The sequence below is a fragment of the Gnatocerus cornutus genome, chromosome 1, assembly GCF_029298725.1.
Source record: "Gnatocerus cornutus isolate USDA-ARS CGAHR chromosome 1, icGnaCorn1.1, whole genome shotgun sequence".
NCBI classification, from domain to species: domain Eukaryota; kingdom Metazoa; phylum Arthropoda; class Insecta; order Coleoptera; family Tenebrionidae; genus Gnatocerus; species Gnatocerus cornutus.
Genome location: NC_142233.1, coordinates 18,143,046 through 18,161,888, shown reverse-complemented (window position 1 = coordinate 18,161,888; position 18,843 = coordinate 18,143,046). Strand labels below are relative to the sequence as shown.

The following is an 18,843-nucleotide window of genomic DNA, read 5'->3' as shown; positions in this document are numbered from 1 at the left end:
CGGTGCGTCCAAGACAAATTAAAAAGTTCTTAATTGAACATTCTTTCATTTAGCGAGACAAGTTAAAGAGGGTGCTCACTTAAAAACGCTCCAAGTCTAAACTTAATTAATCACTCATGGAATCTACAATCTTCTCACGTTTTCTTCGAATTGATATTTAAACCCTGAGAGTATGCAACCAATTATTCTTTAATACAACCTTGAACACACGAATTTATTGTAATGGGGATAAGAAAGAAAAGACACCCTGTTCATTTCCTACGAACAACGATAAAAAAGAATTTAATTAAAATTTCAAGCACTAATAAAAAAGTAGAATACTATTTCTTTTAGAACGATACTTTAATCAAGTAGCTGTTGGATAAATTGCTTTGTTCCCTTTCTTGAAATTATTACGTCACGTACAACGTTTTTTTTCTGGACGCTTTAATTTTCCAGGGAAATTGCTTCTTTTATTGCCTTACACTTTGTCTTTGGGAATCAACAAAAACATTTTGAATGCCACTGTCTACAAACCACACGAGATCTCTTTTACATTATTCAGAACTAGTAGTTTTTAAATACACCCATGCAGTGTTTACTTACTTATTTAGTTCCTTAAAAAAATAATAACTAAAAAAGTTTGCACCAAAACATCATATTTTTCACAATAGCACTATTAAATCGCAAAGGCTCTTACAGATTTCTTTGAAGTTGCAATAAAAAAATTATATTTTGATACAGAATAGATTTGTTGTTCAGAGACTCTAATTTAATCTATATTTTTTCTGGTAATTAACATTATTTATTAATTAGTAATTAAAACATTTTGACTATCACTCACTAGATGTCGCCACAACCAGACAAATATTTTTACAGAAGTCTCTAAATTTACTAATTTACAATCAAATTTATTAAATTTCCAACTTTATATTAATTTTAGTAGTGCTAGAAATAATGTGGTGAAAGGACATCGCATTTTTTTTTTTACACTGTTGGAGGGTGTAATGGGTTTAGGGTGTAATGCGTCACGCGTTCCTAACCCCACATTCGGTGCGTCAAACTGACAGCTCCAACGACATTTTCAGGGCCGCAAAGGCCTTTTTACAATGATTAGGCAACGATGAAGGTTTGTCCGAGCTCCCCCGTCAATTTTCAAGGTAATTGTGTTGTTACAGTTATGATAATCAATGCGAGGGTTTTGATAATGATAAGATCAAATTTCAGCCCCAGACTTGACACCAAGTGCAAGATTTCACTCGTAAGGCAAAATGAAGTCTAAACGAAAAGTATGTTTATACACGGTGCTAATAATGTCGTTCGTTTTTTACTTAATTATATCTGTGCAAATTACAAACATGGAAGGTGAGCCAAATTCAGGACATATTATAGGTATGCTTTGCTTTTAGTTGCAGCTTTTAATTACCTAGTAGTGTAAATTCTATAGTTTTTGCGACTAGGGTGCCTTTCCTGTCGCTTGTAGTTAATGGCAATTGCGGCCTTGAAAGCAGCAGTTACCATTTAGCATTTTTATTTATCAATATAGCTCTGTTAAGTGTCCACTTGTTGTTTTATATCGCCTCTATTCACGCCTATTGTGTTCATTAAGCGAGTTATCTAAATGTCTGGATTAAATCACCACAATAAATTGGTGGAGCACATAACTTTTAAACATTAATAAAAGCGATTTTTTGTGAGACCTGTTTACTACAATGTTTTTTCTTTTCTGTAGCTTCTGTGGAAGGCTGGGGCTACAACACGACGCGGGATACAAGCCTCTATGTTTTAAACAACAATTTGAGCGCACATATTTTTCCGGAGCACTTCTGTGATCATGACTCGTTTTTGTTAGTAATGGTGTGTTCAGGACCTTCTAATATTGAAGCACGAAATGCGATACGTGAGACTTGGGGTGATAAACGAACTAATAATAACGTGTCCTTATTTTTTTTACTAGGCGAAACAATGAATAGTACTTTACAGGTGAGTTACTTCTTTCTACAAGGTGTTTAGAAATGTTTCTAGCATCAAGGGTGGCTATGAAATGTCAAATAGATTTGCCGCTCGTTAGTAATATGGGTTTAGATTTTTCAACTGACATTTGAATCATTGAACAAAGTTAGTTTTGAAAACAAACTGTTCAAGTTGTGGTTTGAAGCCTGAAAATCTAAAATTTTGACACAAAACCGTAAGTGAAAAGTCGTTGACGTAATGTGATATTTGAAATAATTGTGAACATAGTTATATTTACTATGAAAACAAAGCGGCAAAATAGCGCACTTGATGCTAGAAACATTTATAAACACCTTGTATATGTAAACCTTAATTATAATGTTTCATTGCAGTATGATATTATGATGGAAAGCAACAAATTTGGAGATATAATTGAAGAACGCTTTATAGATTCTTATAACAATCTAACTTTAAAATCTGTTGTCATGTTGAAGTTAGTCAGTAATTTTTGTGCCAATTCTACTAAATACTTGCTGAAAATTGATGACGATATGTTCGTTAATATGAATCATATTGTTAAGATGTTAATGGATAGAAATAGTACTACAGAGTTACTCATGGGAAAACTTATCTGTGGAGCTAGACCAATCAAAGACACCACCAGCAAATGGTTAGTATGATTTTGTGTTATTTTGTATTCATTCTTTTTATATTAGAATCTCTATTTCATATCGTCGGTTAAGAGTGTTAACCTGCTAACTCCACTGGTCATTTTTGGAATTTTTGTCTATTTTAATTTTAAATAATGTTGCGCATCGCTGCGAATTTGTTTTTAAAATTAGCCTAAAGATAAGGCCACTTTTTATAATATAAATTTTTAACATAAGGAGACATTGTTTTACGTGTTTAAAAAATTAATTTTAGATGGCTATAACAATTGGTTTTTATACTATGTATGTCTTACCGTTTAATTATTGGCTCTTTATGGCTCGGATTTGCGGTACGTTAGAGGTACAATTACGCCCTAGGGCATTAAGGTGTCTTAGCAACCTCACAATAAACAGCGACTGGCTACGAATCGACTTGCTTTATTTGCCCGCCATATTCAAATTGCATTTAAACTTAATTATCATCAAACAGTCAAATTCAAAAGGTACCTGAATAAATAAACTGGTTGTTATGTTTTTTTTTTGTCTTTAATTCTCCGTTTTGCGGCTGTAACACATTCAGGCTTTGCAGTTCGCTGCGTTGCATAGCCATGCTCCACTGTGCGCGCCTGTTTTTTTGAGGTTATGTCAAATGGGTTATCCACGTTGTGACTTTATCGTATAAATCTTTATATTTTGTTGGCAATAAACTTTCAGTGGCTTTTGCAGCATTTTCAACAATTTTAGATGGAATTTTACCAGCCATCTTGATACGCTTTTAATTGTTTTGTAAAGCGTTCTAAGATTAATTTCATTGACATGACACTAGATTATTTTAATAATAATAATAAAAATAATGCTAATAATATAGTTCCTAGTAATTAACGAATTAACTAATAATAATTAAATTATAAATCAACTGCAATAGTATTTTGTGGTTTCAATTATCGCAAATAAACAGTGTATAAATCAGAAATTGTATATAAAGCCATTAGTAATTAAAATGATTAAATCTTTAAACTAACACAAAACGACGTGTAAAGTATTTTTTATAAAGTCTTTATGTAGATTCAAAACAGAAATTGGTATTTGTGGAGAAATTATTTATTTTTGAAAAATGAAAATTTATTGGTAAGACATAAAACATTGTATGTACCACGGGCATAACTTGATGTTTATGTATCTCATAAAAATGATAAAATCAAATAGGTTAGTTGCCTAATTGACATTTTGATTACACAAAAGGGCCTTTACGTTTTTAACGGAAACACTGCCTAATTTTCAGAAATGTCAAAAATTTGACAATTATTTTCTCACCAAAAATCTCCTTAGGCAACGTTGCCAATTGTAATGCAGGGAAAGATTGCGGTGTTGGTGTTTTTTTTTAAAAAAAAAAACGGACTTTATAAAGTATTAATTTGGGAGTTATTTTTAAATTATTACTATGTATAATTCGTAGGCGAATAGCATTAACCCGTTCGTAATTTGAGTTCTTTTATAAATCTATTTTTAATAAAATTCTTATTTTTTTTTACCTCCTGTAAAATTTGCGTTACTGTTAACTGTTACTCTTAACCGACGATATGATTGAACAAATAGTATATTATATAACGAGCATGTTTTGAAGCTATTATTGCACGACGAAAGGAATTGAAACGCGAGTCGAAGGCGAGAGTTTTAATAATACGAGTGCAATAATTACTTGATCAAATCCGAGTAAAATACGTCATTTTGTCTGAGACGAAAGTTTTTTATTTTTATCTACAACCAGTCACTTCACCTCTTTTGATTAATTATCTTAGTTGTCTTAGTCATCTTAGTCAATCAGACCCGACGAATTATTAAATGGTCATAGATAATTGTACCATATGATTAAAAAAAAATATCCTTGAAAAATAGAAGCAATCAATACGTAGGGCTTGGTTTGAACTATGGTTGTGTACTTACGGATTATCCAAAACTCATTAAAGTGCCATTTGTAGAAAATACTATTTAAACGCCTCTAATAACACAAAACCATTACTCAACACTGTAAGGGACGTTATGTTCCCTGCAATTGTCAAGAACTGTCAAATGTCTAATTCAATCCAAGCCCTACATTTTTGTTCATTTTGTTTTTTAAGAATAACTAAGTCTGAAATTTTTTCAATCATTGAGCATGTAATGAGGTTTCTTATTTACAAGGTTGAACACGAATAGAGTAAATCAACAGAGCGAATAAAGGCCATGACATGCGAGTGTAATACTATGCTTTATCTACAATCACGAAAAAGTGGACACGAACCTTGGATTTTTCAGCAAGAGATTTAGAGTTGCGGCTTTTGCCGGCTCCGCAATATCTGGCGGAGTACTCATTAATTCGTCAAAACAACTATCATGACTATCACCTGTGTTTAAACATTGCTTTCTTCTTCAAAATACACAAAAACTTTAATGACTTCAGTGAATTTTTAGTTGTCAAAATAAAATCTGACAGTTCTTTTCATTGAGTACTAGGATAATAATAATTGTTATAATCATAACTCACAGCCCGTGATGAATTTTACAAGGTGTTTATAAATGTTTCTAGCATCAAGGATGGCTCTGGAATTCCTGTTATGCAATATTTTGCCGCTTTGTTTTCATAGTGAATATAACTATCTAGAAAATTATTGATAATGTCATTTGCGTCAACGACTGTTAAGTTACGTTTTTGTTGTTCAGTTTATAATTTTCAGGTTTAAACCACAATTAGAACAGGTTTTTTTTTTCAAAACTTACTTTGTTGTATGATTGAGGTTAACTACAAATGTCAGTTGAAAAATCTAAACCCGCATTTGTAATAAGCAGCAAATTTCTTTGACATTTCATAGCCACCCTTGATGCTAGAAACATTTATAAACACCTTGTATAATTACATACATACAGGGTCCGTCAACATTTGTGTCCACCTCTAAAATCGTCTTTAATTTTAAAGATAAAATTTTGGAAATTTGCATACGCTCATAGTTGGCAAAGCTCTAGGAGCTGACTTAAAAATTTGTTTTTTATGACGGTTTGGTTGGCGTCGCGGCGCCTAAGAAGTATAATTTTTAGCGATTTTTGAGTTTTTGCGGAAATATTCGCGAATTCAATTTTTTTTCAACATAACTGTGATACAAATATCTAAGTTTTTATGCAAAGTGTGTTTAAAATTTGTGAAAAAAACGCTGTTTTATCAAGTTAGTTTTCAAAATTATGACAACGCAGTGGCAAACTACGTTTACACCAAAATTTCAAAAGTCACTTCATTCCCTCTTATAAAGGTTAATTTTGATTAACTCGGACATGTTGCACTTTATGGACACCAGAAATCGTTAATTATCATCGACAAAGCGACAATTTCACCAAGTAAGACTTTTGTTACAATCTAAAACGGACAGATGTCATTTGTGACACAAAATATTGACAGATGGGTGTAAATGGGTGTAAACGTAGTTCCCAATTTTGACGTAATAAAAATAAACTTGGTAAAACAGCATTTTTCCCTCAAATTTTGAATGCAAGTTGCATTAAATCTAAATAGACAACCGAAATATTTTTAACATATGTATTAATATTGAGAAAAAATTAAATTAGGAGTTGATTTCACAAACCCTCACAATTGGCTAAAAGTTACATTTTTAAGGCGTCGCGACGCCAAAATATTAGTGATAAAAAACAAATTTTTGCGTCAGCAAATTTTCAAAATTTTATCTTAAAAATTAAATACGATAGTTACTTTCGTTCCCTATAATTTCAAATTTCTACTATTTGTAGTTTTTGAGAAAAATGTATTTGGGTTTATACTCCTCATTTTGTTTTTTTTTAAAGTTCTGTTCTTTTATTCCCTTTACTATTGTTGTCGTTCTACTGTTTCCTTAATTTTTATTTTTTCTTTTCTCTTGTGTACTTCATTCAATTTTATTCTCCATTTACTTGTTATCTATTTTTATAAAAATTTATTTGTAAGCCACTTTTTAACGTTTATATATATATATATATATATATATTTAACGCGATTTATAACGTTCTCTGTTCCTTTTTGTTTAGACTATATTAAAGCATTCTTGTAATTAAATTTTGAATTCTTTTTATAAAAATATTTGTTCTATTAAGTTTTACTCACGTCAATTTTTATTGTAATTGTTTTAATATAATTGTCCATCTCACCTACAATTGATTTTGCGTACGAAAAAATTAATTTCTTGATCATATTTTTATTTTTTGTTTATATCGGTAATTACCAAGATGTTTGTTTTCATCAGTTTTGTTTCCCACCATCATGAAACACAAGATTTGATTGCTTAAAAATTGTAGTCCCGATCAATTCGTCGCATTTTTGTCGGAAAACTTTTTTAATTTTTTTTGTTGAATCTGGAAAATTGTAATGGCCTTGTTTCTTAGTTTATATTTTTCTTACTATACCAGAGCTCATTACTATCGGTCCACTCATTAAAAAGTTAAGTTGGCAGCAGCCCTTAGTGATTTTTATCGGCAACAATTGGCAGCAAAAGCGTTTGACTTTGACGCAACTGGCATGCGTACCAGCATTGCCAAAACTTGTTAAATTCTCTATTAAAATCATTCTTTTGCAACAAATTTTAAATTAGTTATTGATTAATACACTCAACTTTGACAACGTGTTAACCTCAAAAATCGCTACATTCAATTTTCCCCTAATTTTCTCCCTAAGGAATTGAAAGCCAGATTTACACCCAAAAATTTTCGAAATTTACACTAGAGAGTTGACTTTACATTTTCTCTCGTTCTCCTTCGTTGATTAATATACTCAAAAGATTTTCCCTCTGCTATGTATTTTTTTATTGAAATAATTTTTTAATTTTAGGTACTCTCCTCGTTACATGTACTCAGGCAGAGTGTACCCCAACTACTTGTCAGGAACTGGCTATGTGATGTCCGTCGATGTAGCCGAAAAACTGTACAAAACGGCGTTAAAAACACCAATTTTCCACTTGGAAGATGTTTATATAACTGGGATTTGCGCAAAGAAAGCCAACGTAAGACCCCACAATAACCCACTGTTCACATATCAGAAATTAAACTACGATTTATGTCTGTACATGAAATTATACACGGCCCACCGATTTACACCCGTTGACATACGTAAAACCTACAGTTTATTGAAAGATAACAATATAACTCGAGAATGCTTCAACCAAAAGAACAATTTTAACGTGAATCACTGGATACTGAACAATATAATAAAAGTAAACAAAACTTATCGTAAGAGTAAATGTGAATAGTTTTCTAATTTTTCTTTCGATAAATTGTGATAATTAGTGCATTATGAATTGTATTTTTTACGCTTTCTACAGATCTAGTGCCAAAGTAATTGAGTAGGTTTCAAAAAAACTATAGGTATTACGTGGGAAACGATTTGATAAAAGTTGGGTCGGGGAATTTATTTCTGTACACATGAAACACACTCTTCTTTTGCAAAGTTTTAGTGTACGATTTTATCAGGAAGCACATAATACATCTTTCCGCACATCTCTACAACCTCAGGGTTTACTTTTAGCTTAAGGTTCATTTTGATATAGTGTTTATTATAGGTACAATGCCAATGGATGATTTTACAAATAGAAAGTTTTAATCGAGAGATTTGTGCGTGTCGTATAATAACCATGACCATGTTGTAACTGACTGAACAAAAAAAATATGACAGAGCCAGGATACTCGTTAACGTCTTACTTTCACCTAAACGCTAAAATAATCTCAAATGTATAAAAATTAAATATAGAGTACTTAAACTTCGTAATTATTGTAAATACTGGAGGCATAAATTTCACGAGAAAGTAAGCAGTCCAGTTCCTGTAGTTTTAAGTTTGTGATCATTCATATAAAATAAGATTAGGAATGAAATTTGGGGAAATTAAGAAAGTTTTAACTTACTCTATTGTGATTAAGATGACAGTATTTTCGTAATGAAAATATAATGTTTAGTTTATTGAAGCAGAATGGAAACAATCATGGCTAAATCGGTTAGAATCGTAGAACACACTGTTTAATAACTTTTGATCCAGAAAATTTGCCTCAATAGTGGCCTCAGATTAGATTAGATTAGATATATTAAATGTACAAATAGGGTAACGCAACGGGTCAACACTTATTTATACATTATAGATAAACATTAGGAATATAGAAAACACAGAATCTCATAAATTAATTATATCAAAAGTCCAGCTCATTTCACTCTCCTGTGTAAATTTTCGAAAATTCTTGGGTGTAAATCAGGCTTTCAAATCTTTAGGGAGAAAATTAGGGGAAAATTGAATGTAGCGATTTTTGAGGTTAACACGTTGTCAAACTTGAGTGTATTAATCAATAACTAATTAAACATTTGGTGCTGCAGGAAGTTTGTAATAAAGATTTAACAAGTTTGGCAAGACGATTAGCTTCTACGCATGTCGCACTAGCGTCAAGGTCAAACGCTCTTACTGCCAATTGTCACCGATAAAAATTGCTAGGACTGCTGCCAACTTAACTTTTTAATGTAATGAACTCTGGTATATAACAATTTATTATGTGCCAGTAAGAAAATAGTTATTTATGATACAAGTTCAAGAAGTCACTCTTTATTGCATGAGTCGTTGGTTTGAAACGAGAGTGTTTTAGAAGCCACGAATTAATGTCATGTGTCAAAATCATTCAAATTTGACAGCTGATTTGTCGTATCTAAGCAAAAAGTGTGCAATAAACAACTACTTTTTGACCAAAGTATGTGCAAAATACGCGTATTTTTTGCACGATCGTAAATGCAAGGTTTTTAATTGTTATTGATAACATCACCCACATAATTTTAGATATTTACCAACAAAAAAGTTCATCAAATTACGTACAAACAATATATACAGGGTGATTTTTTAAAAACGGCAGGCGTTGTAAAATTTTTATTTATAAACCGATTTCAAAAATTTTAAAAACAAATTAAATGGTTTTTAATTTCCTATAAACTGATGATTTTAAAATTTTTTTAAATGTCTTAGTATCTTTTGGGCGATACTCAACTTTCTTATTTTAAATTGGAACCCATTTTTTTTTTTCATAATTTAGAAGATATTAATTTTCTTGATTCAGAATTGTGCCATATGTTCTACTTTTACAAAAAATATTTTTAACCAAATTATCAAAATTGAAAAAAATTAGCAATAAAAGTTGATAAAATCTAGGTGCATGGTGTCAAATAAAAGAATGCCGTTATTGTAATGTCAAAAAGCAGCAAATAACAGAAAGAATTGGCTTTTTTTTTTGAAATTATTAATAACAAAAGACAATAATAATTAAAAATCAGAAAAAACTACTACCAATTTTAATTAAAATACTGTTGAAACGCCATCCCGTTTTTCATGGCGCAATTGACACCTACGAGAAATGCATTGTGCATTGTAAGGTGTAGCCCCATCTTGTTGAAAGAAAACTTGTTCTTTCTGTTATTTGCTGCTTTTTGACATTGCAATAACGATATTGTGTTATTTGACACCATGCACCTAGATTTTATTGCCTAAATTTTTTCATTTTTGATATTTTTTTTTAAATATTTTTTGTAAAAGTAGAACATATTACACATTTCTAAATTAAAAAAATTAATATATTCCAAATTATAAAAAAAATATGGGTGCCAATTTAAAATAAGAAAGTTGAGTATCGCCCAAAAAATACTAAGACATTTACAAAAATTTTAAAATCATCAGTTTATAGGAAATTAAAAACCATTTAATTCGTTTTTTAAATTTTTGAAATCGGTTCATAAATAAACATTCTACAACGCCTGCCGTTCTTAAAAAATCACCCTATAGATCGACGAGCTACTAAGTGTATGGCAAAAAAATCCTCGTCTGAATTCTTACCTTTCTTTTTTTATTTTTATTTTTGGTATATATTTTACAATTTCATGTATGTACATTCCTAGTAAAAAAAAGTTGAAATTGTAAGATTTTTATATCTACCTATTGCAGTTTATAATTTAATAGTAATGTTTATTAAATTTTGCATAATCGAAGTACCAATTTAGCCATGATTGATTAAAATAATTTATCAAATTATCACCTATCTTTTAAAGTGAATTTTAAAAGCTCCCTGCACTCTCACTTTAACACTTGCATGATTTCTCATTAAACTGGGTGTTCTATGCAATTGGAAAACTGCAATGTTCGATTTAACCCCTTAATAGAGCTCTGAATAGTTTTGAATAGAAAGTAGAAGGCTTTTTCCTCTAGGTAGTTTGAGCATTGCAGTCATCAAATTATGCGAATCTAGTTTAACATTGTCCATATTTTTTTGTAAGAGAATAGTGCCTTAATGTTAAAATGTTTTTATTTATCTTGGCTTACATTATAAAATTATTAAGGTAAAACGTCCAGCTAAATTATATTTAGTTTCAGTTCATGAAAAAAACTTGTGACTAAAATGCCAATAAAATTTGCCGTCTGGCGATAGTTACCGTTATTAATTTTAAGTTTTTGATGGATTGTTTTTTGGTTACAGAAGTTTAAATACATTTTTGTTTTGACACTTTTTATATTAAATTTTATATGTTTGTAAGATCGGAACACATTTAGTTTTAAGTCTATGTACTTGCAAATTGAGTTAGTCGCAAAATTAAATGTTATGAATTGTATTTTTGAAAGCAAAATGCGACTAAACATTGCAAGTTGCAAGATATTATTTCAATTATTGTGATTATGAAACCATAAAAAATAAGGATTGATATTTATTTAAAACTGGTCAATTGAAAGATCTGAATATATTCCTATTTTTTGTTATGATCTTTTCTGTATATTATTGTTGCCATTAAATTATTAATGTAAAATATCTATATTATTTAAAACTTTCTAACCTTGAGTTAAACAGTTTTCTTCATAGTTGTCCAGCGGTAAGTTTGCAGAATATCTTAATTAATTTGTTGAATGATTTCAGTGAACGCGAATGGAGCTTCTCATTCAAGCCTCATGGAAAAACTTATGGCTTGCTATAAACGTTTTGCCTCAATGAGGAATGGGATCCAGAAGATAACCTGCCTCTTTCTGAATTAGCGAAAATTCTTTCAGATACCGGGATTAAGTATGCTGAAGAAATGGAGCAAATTAATGATAACTGATGATTAAATATACAGGTGTACCCGAATAAAGTGCAAAGTTTTTATTTTAAATCTAATGCAAATTGTGTTTAAAGTTAGCGAAAAAAACGTTGTTTTATCAAGTTAGTTTTCAAAATTATGACAGCGCAGTGGCAAACTACGTTTACACCAAAATTTCACAAGTCACTTCATTCACTCTTATAAAGGTTAATTTTGATTAACACGGGCATGTTGCACTTTATGGACACCAGAAATCGTTAATTAACATCGACAAAGCGACAATTTCACCAAGTAAGACTTTTGTTACAATCAAAGCGAGTCAAAGGATAGATGTCATTTGTGACACAAGATTTTGACAGATGGGTGTAAACGTAGTTCCCAATTTTGACGTAATGAAATTGGAAACTAACTTGATAAAACATCATTTTTTTCTCAAATTTTGAAGACAATTTGCCTTGAATCTAAAATAACAACTGAGATATTTTTAACACATTTATATTGAAAAAACAAATAATTAGGGGTTGATATCACAAACCCTCACAATTAACTAATAGTATATTACGTAACGTGTAGGGTAAGAAGCCTATTACACACGAGCGAAAAATTGCAAGCACGGGGCGTTAGCCGAGTGCGATAATTCGCGAGTGTACGTAAGTCGCCTTATCCTCGAGTTGCGTACTATACTTTTTCTACGATTGCGGTGGAAAATTACAACTAAACTTCAAAAAAATGCTTTTATTTATTATTTGTGTTATAATACAACACTTGCAAATTATCACCCCACTAGATTTAATGCCAATCCACAAACCATACACAAACAAATTCACTAAAAATTGGATTTTTAAATCGATAATCGAGCTGATTTAAAGCGATTTTTCTTTTAAATATCTCTTCCGAACACTTTAATGAACTGACCAAACTGAATTACCAACCAAAATTTTGAATACGTCGTCGATTTAAATTTTCGGTCGCCATTAATTTAGAATACACGTGTAGTCTAAATAGACTATTTCTTATCTGCTGTCAAATACGAATAATTTATATTAGAAGGAGTAGAATAAACATCATTTTCAAAGGTGACTATTGCGAATTTGTTTGAAATAAATTGAGTCCAATCTTTATTTCGATTGGTTTGTAATTCTGATGTTTTTTAGAATGACTCTGTATATCCGAGTAATCCGACAGATTTTGGTTCTGATAACGTCGGTTTAACGAGGCTCTTCTGTTCTGATTTTTTATGTAGTAATAAATACAAAATTCAACCGTTTTTGTTTGGTTTTTTAATTCAAATGGAATGTTACAAAATTATAAAAAATTATTACAAAACAGATATTCATGATAACTGCTATATACAACATAAAATGAAGTTTATCTCGTTATTTCTACAGCTGTAAAAAATTTGTTGTATCTACATTATCATTTTCAGTTCTTGAAACGAAGCCATAGAGTGACTGTGGAGTCATTATGCATTCTAAAACAAAAGTCCATTAAGTATAACAATTTATAACAATCTTTTAGTATTAGTGTTATTTGGTGTGAAAAATATTATTGCTCTAATAACAAAACTTTACATATTAATCATTCACGTTCGGTAGAAGTAACTAAATTTAGTAACTTTTATTTTTGAGCTGTGTAACTAAGGTTATAAATTTTCTAGTGTAATGCCTTGTAGAACAGATGTCATCAAAATGACAGTTTTTGGTTTGTTATTAAAGGTAAATAGTTATTTTCCAAACGAAAAAGAAAAAAACCTTTTGAAACTGGTTGTCTTGTAATAGTTGATTCCATCTCGTTTTATTGTCAAATTTGAATGGTAAGTTTATTTGACAGACAGTGATGCCAATGTTTAATTCCTAGTTATTTCAAAAATCCAACGTAGCGACACGAAAGTATCCGTTAGTTACTTCTACCGAACGTGAATCGCTATAGTTCGTGTAGTAAGAGTTTGAATGACAGAAAAGTCACTAAAATTTAAAATAACAAAATAACCCTAGTTACTGACAACCCTGTCAACCCATTTCGCGTAAAGTCCGTTTTTTTTAATAAAAAACCACCAACACCGCACTCTCCCACCACTTTACAACCGGCAACGTCGTCGATGGTGACTTTTTGGTGATAAAATCAAATAGGTTAGCTGCCTAATTGACAATTTGATTACACAAAACGGCCTTTCAGGCTGTGCCGAGTCTTTTTACTATTAAATCCTTTCATTTGCAATTCAACAGGCTGTAAAAGAAAAGTTTTTGACGGAAACACTGCCTAATTTTTAGAAATGTCAAAAATTTGACAACTATTTTTTCATCAAAAATCTCCCTAGGCAACGTTGCCGGTTGTAATGCAGGGGAAGATTGCGGTGTTGGTGGTTAAAAAAAACAGACTTTAGGAATTTAGTGTATTTTGTGGCATAATTTGCTGCCAACCTATATGTCAACTGTCGAAATCTCCCAATCACCGGATATACTATAATATTCTTTCGATTTTGTGTCGTTTAAAAAAGTTATGTTAACAAGATGCACATTTCTGATGGTCATTAACTCACCTTTTGTGCATATTTATAAATCCTTCGGCCGTGGCGATTCTCGAAAGAGATACCTTTTCGTGCTTCACCTGGACCTACGCAATAAATGGTTAGGTAGTCAATAGCGGATTCTTGATGAGGTTTCATTTTTAGGACACCTTCATCTAGTGAGATGGGATGTCCTGAAACAATAGAAATTTGGATATAAAAACCATTGCTGTATGAATTTTGTACAAGGTGTTTATAAATGTTTCTAGCATCAAGGGGGGCTGTCATGCGTTATTTTGCCGCTTTGTTTTCATAGTGAATATAACTATGTTCGCAATTATTTCAAATGACGGTTTTGTGTCAAAATTTTCGATTTTCGGGCTTGAAACCACAACTTGAACAGTTTGTTTTCAAAACTAACTTTGTTCAATGATTGAGGTTAACTACAAATGTCAGTTGAAAAATCTAAACCCACATTTGTAACGAGCGGCAAATTTATTTGGCATTTCATGGCCACCTTGATGCTAGAAACATTTATAAACACCTTGTATAAAACGTTATAAAAATATTAACAACTTATTTTTACCATTTTTGTTGTAAAATTTTCGCAGAGTGCTTGCCGATATGTGTTTGGTCTCAAAATCGAAGGCATAATACATGGCTTGGTACAATAATCTGTATTGACTTCGTGTTTGTTCACCAAACGGTCTCGTGAAAAATGACATGATGGCACTCAAGAGCCTATAACCAGGGGAATCATTTAATTCTGGTGGACAGCGAACCCTGAAATATAAAAACATGTCTTATTTGAAGATATACGTACACAATTATGTAAATACACTTTGGTGAATGATGATTTATTAACATTATGTCCACTCATTAAAAAGTTAAGTTGGCATCAGCCCTTAGTGATTTTTATCGGTAACAATTGGCAGCAAAAGCTTTTGACCTTGACGCAACTGTGGCATGCGTAGAAGCTAATCGTCTTACGCAAGATTGCCAAAACTTATTAAAACCTTTCTTTTGCAACAAATTTGTAATTAATTATTGATTAATACACTCAACTTTGACAACGTGTTAACCTCAAAAATCGTCACCTTCAATTTTCACCCTAAAGAATTAAAAGCCAGATTTACACCCAAGAATTTTCGAAAATTTACACAGGAGAGTGGACTGATGGCAATGAGCTGGACTTTACTATCTTTTAGCAGCTCGCATGACACCAAAGTTACGAATTTGGGCCACTTACCTAATACAACGTTTTGATATTAGTACTGGCATATTAAAAAAAATTGACAACTTCACTTAACACCAACTTCGGTCACAACTGAAGTGGATGTTTTTGAAATAAAGTGTCCTGTTTTCAGCCCCACTTGTCGTCCACCCCTAAGATTACAGGATTATCTTTGCTAAATTGTTATTTAATTACTATACATTTCTGAGAAAACAGTTTTCATCTTATCTAAGTATTAAAAGGGGTGTAGCTGTTTATATAACCCTCGTTAACAGAAACTTCAAAGAACCAGATTTTTGTCAGATCGTGTTAACCGAGGTATTTTTTTGTATGGAAAAATCAAATTGAAAGAATAAATTTATGAACACAAAAAGAAAGAAACTTTTCGACTTTTTTTCGTCGCGGTGGCTGAGTAACTAGCATCGACCGGAAATAATCAAAATCTTACTTACAGAGTGAGCGATGGAAAAACCGGACATCTAAAGTTGGCTTAGGTTGCTAAGTGCATTTTGAATTTTTTTAACCGAGGTCGAGAAATCTTTATTTTTTACATATTTGTCGTCAAATTTGGGGAATGAAAGAATAGAATGTTTTTTAATACATTCAGTTAATCAATTTATAGAATTGAAAAGACATTTTGTTCAAAAATTGACTTAGCCACTTAACAACACCGACGCATATTTTTTTAAATCTTCATTATTAAAACTTTTTAAAGTCCGTTTTTTTTTTAAAAACCACCAACACCGCAATCTTCCCCTGCATTACAACCGGCAACGTTGCCTAGGGAGATTTTTGGTGAGAAAATAGTTGTCAAATGTTTGACATTTCTAAAAATTACGCAGTGTTTCCGTTAAAAAACGTTTCTTTTACAGCCTGTTGGATTGCAAATCAAAGGATTTAATAGTGAAAAGACTTGGCACAGCCTGAAAGGCCGTTTTGTGTAATCAAATTGTCAATTAGGCAGCTAACCTATTTGATTTTAACACCAAAAAGTCACCATCGACGACGTTGCCGGTTGTAAAGTGGTGGGAGAGTGCGGTGTTGGTGGTTTTTAATAAAAAAACGGACTTTAGTGCCTTTTCATTCTGATACCAAAAGTCCTGAAAAATGATTTTTAGTAACTTTTCATTCCAACACGATTTTTGGTATCATCAATGGATCTTAGGTATAGTCAGCAGCAAAACAAATGAGCTCAAGGGCGAGATGTTGTGGAGACAAAGAAATTTGAAAACTTTGTTGTTAAAAACCTAACTAATGGTAATTATTGTTTTACATACAAGTGTTTATAAATGTTTCTAGCATCAAGGGTGGCTATGAAATGTCAAAGAAATTTGCCGCTTATTACAAATGCGGGTTTAGATTTTTCAACTGACATTTGTAGTTAACCTCAATCGTGGAGCAAAGTAAGTTTTGAAAAAAAAACTGTTCTAGTTGTGGTTTGAAACGTAAAATTCATAAACTTGGACACAAAACCGTAACTGAAACGTCGTTGGCGTAAATGACATTATAAATCATTTTCAGGATAATTATATTCACTATGAAAACAAAGCGGCAAAGTAATGAATGACAGAAATTCCAGAGCTATCTTTGATGCTAGAAACATTTATAAACACCTTGTACCTACCTTAATTTCTAAATATGCATTGTGTTTTTTACACAGCTGTGGATTCATGAACGACAGTTTTAGCAATCACGATTAACAATTGGCAAGTTTGATAACACACGCACTTTTAATTGCTGAAATCTCACGATTTTGTTTAAGTAAACGAACAAAACAATGTTTTATTGTAACATGTATTAAATAAACGTTAAATATAAAATTAAAAATTACTTAAAAAAATTCACAAAATGGTTCGTCAAAACTGAGAAACTAGTAAAAAAACGTTCTACAATATACGATATATAATTTTTCTTTGGAAAATCTTGTCAAAGGAAATTTTTTTCGGGTGGAACATTTATCAACATGTCTTTTAATAAAAATAAATTTTAAATATTGTGTTTGTCGCTTTTTTGCACGTTATTTGAGACGGCCTTTTAATTAATCACTAGGTTTACTGGTGACATTTCACTCTTTAAGGAGATGACACAATTGACGTCTTTAAATCAAACATGGTTCTTGTTCGTTTATTTAAATGATTGTGAATAAAATAGTATACACACCTTGGTGGAAAGTTTCATTCCTGTCTCGCCAATTTGCTGCGCTCTCGGGTATTAAACTTATGCTCGACAGGAATGAAACACTTTCCACCTCGGTATGTAATCTACTATTGTGTGCTTCGCCTCACTACGTTCTCATGACAGGCTCAGCACACAAAGCTTCATTTTTACTCATAATGACATAATGTACTATTATGAATAAGGATTTTAATTTTGTTTAGATGTAGTGAAATTATTACTGATCGTTTAATCTAACAAAAATATAACATTGTAGTTTCACTTTTATTAGTGCGTATTGGTGATAACCTGATAACCCATCAATGTTACTCCTAAGGGAAATTTCCTAAAATACTAAACATTAATTATCTAATTACGCTGTAAAAATTGAAACTACATGTATTACTTCAATGCAAGATTAATTAGTAATTCCTGATGGATGTATGTTTTAAGTACACACAACAGTTTTTATTCATAATTAACACTGAAATTATAATCGCTTCGTCATAAAAACATTTTTATTAGCAAATGTCCTGACACAATAACGTTATGAAAACTTTTCTCTCTGTTGCCTTTCATCACCTAGTTTTCCTCGTGGCGGCAAGACGACTGGCGGTGGCGTCAGTTTGGCGGGTTGTGTTTCAGATTGAAAATATACGTTGTTATAGTTATTGTTAATAAAAGAAAGCTTCAACTTTTACTTAATGAAGTAATGTATTAAAAATGGATCAATCTATTGTGGAAAATTAAATTTTTATAAGGTATGTCCCATTAATAGATGACCTAGATTTTTGTTGACAGAAATCATTTCAATTTTTTACATTTTTACATGAAAATATCTTTTAAAAGGTTTTCTGAAAAACGTAAATATGCCAATGGAACGAATTTTGTCATCTCACTCGCTTAGTAAAATGTTTTTATTAAAATTAATGAAATTAACTAGGAATAAAGTTTGTTCACTATTAATTTGGTTTATTGAAGTCGGTGTTGTTATTAATTTTAGCTTAACGATCTGTAATCAGTCAATCAATTCTTTGTAAACAAAATCACTTAAGCTTTCTGTTAAAACATGTGAGTAGATTTAATGTAAGTAGGATGTATAGGAATCCTTTACTTTCGACTGAATTACATTTACTTGAAATTTAGCTTTGTCAAGAATTAGTAGAAAGTTACTTAGAACATTTCTGGCAGTCCTAAAGGCGTGCTGTCATGAGTCAACGGGAAACCAAGTTACTTAAAACATTTTTGCAATTCCTTTAGATTTATGTATTCA

General features: G+C 31.2%; 1 protein-coding gene across 2 annotated transcripts; it reads left to right on the top strand.

The window, feature by feature from the left end:
* The first annotated feature begins 953 nt into the window (after positions 1–953).
* On the top strand, positions 954–11,409 carry LOC148180743 (beta-1,3-galactosyltransferase 1-like). 2 transcript variants are annotated; one of them, XM_088045602.1, is made up of 5 exons: positions 954–1,139; positions 1,207–1,344; positions 1,712–1,962; positions 2,325–2,602; positions 7,426–11,409. In XM_088045602.1, the coding sequence occupies exons 2-5, from the start codon at positions 1,251–1,253 to the stop codon at positions 7,841–7,843; spliced, it is 1,041 nt and encodes a 346-aa protein (XP_087901728.1). In that variant the 5' UTR covers positions 954–1,139; positions 1,207–1,250; the 3' UTR covers positions 7,844–11,409. The 2 variants fall into 2 exon arrangements, with proteins under 2 accessions (XP_087901728.1, XP_087901720.1); XM_088045594.1 differs by having other exon boundaries at positions 955–1,139; positions 1,207–1,371.
* Positions 11,410–18,843: the final 7,434 nt, after the last annotated feature.